General features: G+C 49.7%; 2 protein-coding genes across 16 annotated transcripts in view; one reads left to right on the top strand and one right to left on the bottom strand.

Moving 5' to 3' along the window:
- The first annotated feature begins 348 nt into the window (after window positions 1–348).
- On the top strand, window positions 349–4653 carry cbx7a (chromobox homolog 7a). 2 transcript variants are annotated; one of them, XM_062407797.1, is made up of 6 exons: window positions 349–604; window positions 1722–1765; window positions 1946–2011; window positions 2350–2416; window positions 2624–3014; window positions 3106–4653. In XM_062407797.1, exons 1-6 carry the CDS (start codon window positions 536–538, stop codon window positions 3624–3626), a joined length of 1158 nt encoding a protein of 385 aa, XP_062263781.1. In that variant the 5' UTR covers window positions 349–535; the 3' UTR covers window positions 3627–4653. The 2 variants fall into 2 exon arrangements, with proteins under 2 accessions (XP_062263781.1, XP_062263782.1); XM_062407798.1 differs by having other exon boundaries at window positions 351–604; window positions 2696–3014.
- Window positions 4654–5639: 986 nt separating this feature from the next.
- ep300b (E1A binding protein p300 b) overlaps window positions 5640–7612 on the bottom strand; it is a 26942-nt gene continuing 24969 nt past the window's right edge. For all 14 annotated transcript variants that reach the window (XM_062407649.1, XM_062407648.1, XM_062407654.1 and 11 more), the window contains one exon: window positions 5640–7612. This exon is cut by the window's right edge and continues 3143 nt beyond it. In XM_062407649.1, the coding sequence (XP_062263633.1) occupies window positions 7006–7612 (607 nt within the window). In that variant the 3' untranslated portion in view covers window positions 5640–7005.

Raw genomic sequence — 7612 nt, 5'->3', positions numbered from 1 at the left:
ACAACATCAGTTTTGTTTCACAATAACCTCCTCGTACATCCTCGTCCTCCTCCTCCTCCTCTTCTTCTTCCTCCTCCTCCGCTTCCTCCTCCTCCTCCTCCTCCTCCTCCTCCTTAATTCCAGCCACTCTCCTGCACTTTGCTCCAATTTGCGTGCGCGGCCTCGAGGACGCGGGCACACTAATGGGGGCTCGGTCCTACGCAATGGAAAAGGGGGCGCGCCCGCTGAAAGCAGCGCGTTGTCCGGTGTTGATGTGTCGCAGATTTTATAAAGGGAGGAGGGAAGCAGAGAGGGAGAGAGAGAGAGAGGGAGAGATAGAGAGAGAGAGAGAGAGAGAGAGAGAGAGAGAGACGCAAGGAGGGAGAAAGTTCGAGAGGGAGGGAGGGAGAGAGAGAGAGAGAGAAAGTTCGAGAGGGAGGGAGAGTCAGAGTCAGAGAGGAGAGAGAGAACTTTGTGTTTCCTCCTCTCTCTCTCTCTCTGTGTTTTTATTTTGAGCGCTCGCTCCTCTGAGCGCACACGCGCGCGGTGTGGAGCGATGGAGCTGTCATCCATCGGAGACCAGGTGTTCGCGGTGGAGTCCATCACGAAGAAGAGGATGAGGAAGGTGAGGCGGCGCCGCACTCCGCACGAACTCACACAACTTATTCTCACAAGCGTGATGATGGATGTGGTCATGGTGGAGCAGCGCGTGCTCACTGTGCCATCATCTGTCCTCGTGCGCTTACACAACTAGGCTACGCAGTCGTCGTCCCCTGTACCCCGTCCCCCCCAACCCTCGTGCACTTCACTTAAAACAACCTCCTCCGTTCTCTCCGTCTCTCTGTGTGTTGTTTGCGTGGAGGGGCCGCGCGCCGCTGACCTGTAGCCCGCCGCGCGCGGGGCTCCAGCTGCTGTGCTGCGACACGAGCGTGTTTTGGAGGCGCCTACGCAGCTGTAGTAAACCGGAGAAGGGGGCGTGTATTCTGGAACCGAGCTGCGCACTTTATTTGGGTTACGCCAGCGTGCGGGGACCGCTGCGTAATGTCAACGGGTTCTGCGTGATGCTGTCCCGCCACTGTGCGCGTAGTGGGGACGTTGGGAACAGAGGATGGAGCCGCTTTGCGCGCGGAGCTCCGCATGCTTTACGCACAGCGTCTCCTGCGATCCGGAGGAAGCGCGCGTGACACCAGCTTCAATGCGACCCCGAAAAGTTAAGAATGTGAAACTGTGTTAAATTACAGCTTCTCTCTTTTCCTACCTGCACACGCACACGCACTTTGCGAACCACTTATCTGATGTTGTTGTGTGAGGGGTTCACTCGGAGGTGGGACTCGAACGTTGCGCAACGCCACTGTTTACATGCTCGCGTGCGTGGCCCCACCTATCCGAAGCCCGCTGCTGCAAATGTTCGAGAGTGAGCGCGCGTGCGTCGCCGGCTTGTGTGGCCACGTGCGGTCACGTCACCGCGGCGCGCGAGAAAAAAAAATAAGAAAGAAAGATGCTGTCAATGACGTCATTCCCGAGAAAAGCACAGAGAACTACGTCCATGACCCCCCCCTTCATTCCTCATCTTAAAGTGACAGTCACCCTTTTTATTCTTACACGCACACACTCAAATACACTACACACACACAGACACACGTGGCCACAGTGCAGATTACAAAGTGCAGGTTGTGTGTTTGTGTGTTGTATCTCACCCTCCTCCTCTCTCTCTCTCTCCCCCCCCCCCTCCCTCTCCTCAGGGTAATGTGGAGTATCTACTGAAATGGCAGGGATGGCCCCCAAAGTGAGTAAACCTCGAGTCATCGTCCAGTGACCTCATTCCCTCTTTATAAACTCAGGAGTCTTTTCATAACGTGTGTCGGTGCCGGAGCGAGCAGCGCGTCCCGGAGCAGATCGATGGGTTCATGAGGAGATCCATGTGGAATTGATGGAAGGGATTTGAACGTGTTTTTGTTTTCACCAGGTACAGCACTTGGGAACCGGAGGAAAATATTTTGGATCCCCGCCTGGTCCTGGCCTACGAGGAGAAGTGAGTGATAACAGAAACTTTTAGTCCCGTTGCTTTAGCTGCTTCCAGACGTTCACTGAAGCTCCTGACATTCTCCAGAGGGGCTGTACGTGAGAACACAAATGTCCCAGTGAGAGGCTCTGGACATTTCCTGGAGTTTCAGAGTCAGCCCCTCAGTAGAAACTGGTCCAAAACTGAAAATAAGAAAAATGGATATCTCTGTTGTTGTGTCTGAGTGGAGAATCTCCTGCTGTGTTGTTCATCATGTTCTGGACATTCTCCTGTATCTGGAAAAGGTTTCACAGTGCGTCTCTTTCTGTCCCTCTGTCTCTGTCCCTCTGTGTCCACCTCTCTTCCAGTCAGGAGAAGCTCCGAGCTCTGGCCTATCGCAGGAAAGGTCTCAGACCCAGGAGGCTCCTGCTGCGGGTAAACAAACTTTTCTTCTGCTTCACTTCGCTCAGTGGCTGTAACTGCTGCAGGGCTTGTTTAGGAACGTCTCTGAATGATCCTCAGACGATGAGTTCTTTGAGTCGAGGCCTTTTAAAAAGGAGTTTTGTGTGATTAAATGCATTAAATGCATCAACATAAGTACACAAAATGATGGCGTTTAACCTTTAACACTACATTTCCCAGAACTCAATGCTGCTGTTCACACCTCCAAACAAACACAGGAGTGACTCCTCTGTCACCTTTGCCCTGACGCAGAACATTTTTGCGATGGACCTGCGGAGCGCCCACAAGGTCGCAGTGAAGCCGCCGCCCCGGCTGCGTCTCTCCCTCACCCGCGCCATGAGCACGGACGTGGACACGGGCGAGTGCAGCACAATGTACCGCCACCCGCTGAGGAGGAGTAGCAAGCAGAGGGGGGCTAAGCGGGGGCCGGACGAGCCCTCGAACGAACCCCTCCAGCCGCTGAGCAAGAAGGAGGAGCCCATGGAGGAGGACTGGAGCGGCACCAGCGAAGAGGAGAAGCAGGAGGAGTCCGAAAGCACCGCAGAGGAGCAACAGGAGGACAGTTTATACGGTTTGTTTTCCAAGTGGATCAATTCGTAATCCAGTGGCACAGCGTTGACCTTTGACCTTTCGTGAATAAACATAGGTTCTCTGTCTTTCAGGTGTGTCGGAGTGCAGCTCCCCCCCGCTGCTGCAGCGACAGGACTTGATGGACGAGGAGGAGAAGGTGTACACCGAGCTGACCATGGCGGACTCGGACGCATGGACTGATGGACCGGATGCATGTGACACTAAAGAGGACCAAACGTCAACGTGCAGCCAATCGAAGGACGGCGCCTTGGCGATGGTGGCCAGACCAGAAGATGCAGTAACCGTGGGCGACAGGTCAGATTGGGAGGAGGAGGAGGAGGAGGAGGAGGAGTCAGGGTCGGCGTGTCTCAGATTAGAGGGGGGGGACACGGTCTCGGTGATAGTGAGCGTTCAGGACACCGGCATGATGGCGGGCGCCGCCTACTCCGCTCCTGAGGAGAGGACCGAGGAGGTGGGCGGCGACAAACAGAGCGTGACCACACCCCCCACAGAGCGGTCCGGGAGCGTGATCGTGACGAACGTGACCATCAACGCGCTGACGGTGACTTTCAAAGAGGCGACGGTGGCCGAAGGCTTCTTTAAGAGCAGCTGAACCCAGAACCCCCAAACCACCACGATCAGAGTTACCGCTCATTTTCTACGTGTAAATAGTCGTTTATGTAAAAAATAATTTCCACGTTTACAGAACTACACTCATTTCCTACTGAGTACCATGAAGACATTTTTTCACCTTTTGAGGAAAAAGGAGTGAGCGATGATTTTAATCAGTGCTGCTCATTAATCAGACAAGAGGTCCCTCCCCCCCCAAAAGGACAATCTGTTGCAATAAATCGATCACAATGGTTTCCATTCCCGGGGCCGCTGGGTTTACAGAGCAAGGCGAGGCCTGACACACGTTCCAGTCCACTTACTTCCACGCAGCAGCTGTTTCCAGTCGTCTTCGGTCATTTCCAGGCGGACTCACGTCTGCTCCCGGGGCCCGTTTCAGTCGCTCCTCTTTCTTACGGAAAAACTTTTTTTTTTTTTTTGTAAAGACACTGCTCTTGTTTTCTTCTTTGTTGTTTTCAGTTTGCACACCGAGCTGAACCGCATGACCTGCCAGTCTGTGCCACGCGTGCACAAAGCACTGTCCTGTGTTTTATTGAAGAGGTTTATTTCTGTCACAAAAGACATGAAACAAAGAGATAGAATGAATGCCTCCTGCTTAGATGAAGTTCTGCATTTCAAGGGAGGTGGAGAAGAAGAAGAAAAAAAGAAGTACACAGTTGTGTTCGCTGTCTGCTGTCTTTTACTTTATAAAGTGCTATCTGGTTCTATTTTTGTATTATCAATTGATAGTCCGCTCTTTCACTTTCACTCGCCTTTGTGCATTTCAAAAGAGGAGCTATCAGTTTACACTGCCGCTGACAGCGCTGTGTAGGGTGAGGCTGACAAGGAAGAAACTGTACGTTAGGTCAAGACCGGTAGGATATTATTTATTTGCATGTCACATGTATAAGCTAAAGTAATTTATGTCACTAAATGTATGTGAATCAGTCTCTTATGTGACACAGGTAACATGTCTCTTACAAGCTAATTTTTATTTTGACTGCATTTCCAATAAATATGAACTAAAGAAACCGACTCCTGGAGCATGTTTAACATTTGGGTTGACAATAAGTTGTTAAGTGTTTATCGTTGGTGATGTTTTACATTGACTCGCAGCTCTGTCGCCTCATAGCAAGAAGGTTCCCGGTTCGAATCCCAGTTGAGCCGGGGTCACACCTAATTGACCGAATTAGACCACTGACCCTGAGACCAAGATGTTTTGATTAGAGGATGTGTGTGACCTCTGGACAATAATCAGGTCAAGAAACACAACCCCTGTTTTAGACTCACTACTCTGGCTCATCAATCGACAGTTAAATCTACAAGTGTGCAAAAGGTCTGAAGCCAATAAGAAGAGACTTGTGAACTGGGAATATTCACAATGATCAGTCAGCAGAGAGTTGAAGAGTTATCTGATCATAACACTCTATAACACTGATGATCTCATCTCACTGTGGAGATCAGTATAAACCAGTAGGAGTGATGCATTCAGGAACTTTTATCAAACCATCACCATGTGTCACCACTAGAGAGCACAATGTTTCCTGGAGAGAGAGAATGACTGAGTGTGGATCAAGGGCTCAGTGTTTATTCAATTTATTCGGTTTAATTTTGGGGTTACTCGTTTTATTTATTATTTCTATTAATGAAATTAACTTTTTATATGAAGGTTGATTTATATATCCCATAGAAATCAGATGTAAAAGTGATGAGCTTATTTTGTTATAGTACTTAGTAGTACTTCATATTATACTCATAATTAACCTTAAAAAAAACAGCAGCTCCAACCCCAGAGACCAAAACCTCCTCATCAACTGTAAACACGCACTTACGCTTGTGCAAGATGAAAATAAGAAATGTACTTATTTCAAATTGTCGTTATGAAGTGCTCTCTTCTTAGTGAAGAATTAAAAAACACAAATATTCTGGAGAACAGCTCTTTCTAACAGCACGAGTTCCCATATTCACCAACTACCAATCGCAGGTCTCAAAAACAGCCACATGCAGGACACGCCTCTATTGGTAATTTTCATTTTATTATAAAAAACAGTATTTGAGTCCACAGTTTGTGTTTCTTTGTACAGTAAAAAATATTAAATTAAAATCCCAAAGTTCAGAAAGATAAAGATGGAGTTGAGGAGGAAGGGAGATCGACTTTCTCGTAGAAGAAGAGGAGGGGGAGGGGGGGGGGGGGGGGGGGATTTAAACGTCCGGGGGAAGCAGCAACGGGGCCGAGGCAGAAAGACACGGAGACTTTCTCCTCATTTCTGTGCAACACAGTTCATTTGGATCAAAAATCCTCTGTTTCCTCCAAACAGCAGAATCCTAAAAAACACTAAGAGGAGCCCACCCCACCCAATTTCTTGTCTCCACGTCCCAGCTCATGTACTCAAAATGTTACAGGCACACAGGTATGCACCCCCCCTCCCCAAGCCTCCACTGCTCCGTATTAAGTGTCTTTAAAAAGGAAGGAGTGCACACACATTCGAGGGAGAGGGCTTGCATGTTTGCGAGGGATTCGTCCCTTCCAGCACGGCCGATGTCCAACGCAGAGGAGACGTCAGGACGCGTCCCACGTCTCTGACTCACAGCAGACCCCCGACTGCTGCGGTAAAACACTGACAGTTCATCCCCCCCACCTGGACAGACCCGACTAAAGACGTCTACAGCGAAATGAAACAAGAACTAAAGACCCCCCCCCCCCCCCCCCTCCCGACAGTCAATAACAAAAATATATTTCTATACAAATTTAAGCAGTCTCAGGGATCATAACACCCCCGCCCCACCCCCTCAAGAGAAAAACAATAAATAAAGCAAACCCAAACATTTGAAAAAGGAGGATATGCATCATGTTTGGATTCACAATAATATTAATAATAATAATAATCCACATCACTCTGCAAAACAGAAATAGACAGACTGAATGATGGGAAACGAAACCGATAAAAAAAGTTCTTTGCATTAAATCATTTCCTCTTTAATCTTGACCACGTTTAAAACCTTAAAAACATTTCTTAAAAAAGGCAAGTTCTCCTATTTACCCCCGAAAATATGACCTTTCTTCTATTCAGCAAGATGTGGAGGTGAGGAGGCTGCCGAGAAACCGCCCCCCCCCTCCATGTCCACGATTGGCAAAAAAATATATTAACAGCAATAACTTACAATTCATTTATTCTAATTTATTTAACGACTGCTTGATTTATTGTTCATCTCCCATAGGAAGTTCAGTTCAATGCATCTTTATTGAAAACATTTTAAATAACATTTAATAATAGTATAAAAAAGAAAGGCTAAGTAATAACAATAACACTGTCCTGGGTGAGTGCAGTTTGTGCGAAGAATCACGGAGCATTTCAGCTCAACATGACACGTTAGTAGAATTCCTACATGATGTCTAAAGGGTTGTGATTCATATTCTGGCCTAGCGGGTCCTGACTGTTTCCCCCTGGTCCGTGGAGACTGGCCATGCCACTCAGCTGAGATAACATGGCGCTCTGGTCCGACCCAAACTGCTCCATAGAGTTCTGTTGCTGCTGTTGGGTTGTTGGCTGTTGTTGTGGAGGGACCCCCATGCCTGGGTGGTGCTGGTTCAGATGGCCTGGGTGTGGTGAACCCGTCTGCATCTGAGGGGAGATGTGATGCGGGGAGGGCTGGGGCTGCATGCGCGGGGACGGGCTGGAGTGCGGCGGCTGGGACTGCGGTCGGGGAGAGGGCTGTGGAGATCGCACCTGGTTAGCCAGCGATGCGGGATGCGTCTGGCCCTGCAGGTGTGGGGACTGGGCCATCTGCTGCGGCTGCTGGGGGCTCATGGGATTGCTGTGCTGGGCCGGTGACCCGCCGGGGCCCAGATGCTGCTGTTGCTGCTGCTGCTGGAGCAATCTCTGGTGGAGGGCCTGTTGTAGCAGGGCTTGAGAAGATGGCGGCTGGGGGCCACCTTGAGTGGGCTGAGGACCTTGAGATGGCTGCTGAGGACCTCCCACACCGGGCCCT

This window comes from Platichthys flesus, chromosome 16 (assembly GCF_949316205.1).
Source record: "Platichthys flesus chromosome 16, fPlaFle2.1, whole genome shotgun sequence".
In the NCBI taxonomy this organism is placed as follows: domain Eukaryota; kingdom Metazoa; phylum Chordata; class Actinopteri; order Pleuronectiformes; family Pleuronectidae; genus Platichthys; species Platichthys flesus.
Note: the sequence above shows the minus strand (reverse complement) of the source record. Positions and strands in the feature narration are given on the sequence as shown.

What these genes read in the sequence shown, in the direction of transcription:
- cbx7a (XM_062407797.1), top strand. Translation starts at nt 536, where the DNA reads ATGGAGCTGTCATCCATCGGAGACCAGGTGTTCGCGGTGGAGTCCATC. An exon ending in TGGCAGGGATGGCCCCCAAA is followed by an intron (nt 1,766 to 1,945) that starts GTGAGTAAACCT and finishes TGTTTTCACCAG; the next exon opens with GTACAGCACTTGGGAACCGG. An exon ending in GTCCTGGCCTACGAGGAGAA is followed by an intron (nt 2,012 to 2,349) that starts GTGAGTGATAAC and finishes CCTCTCTTCCAG; the next exon opens with TCAGGAGAAGCTCCGAGCTC.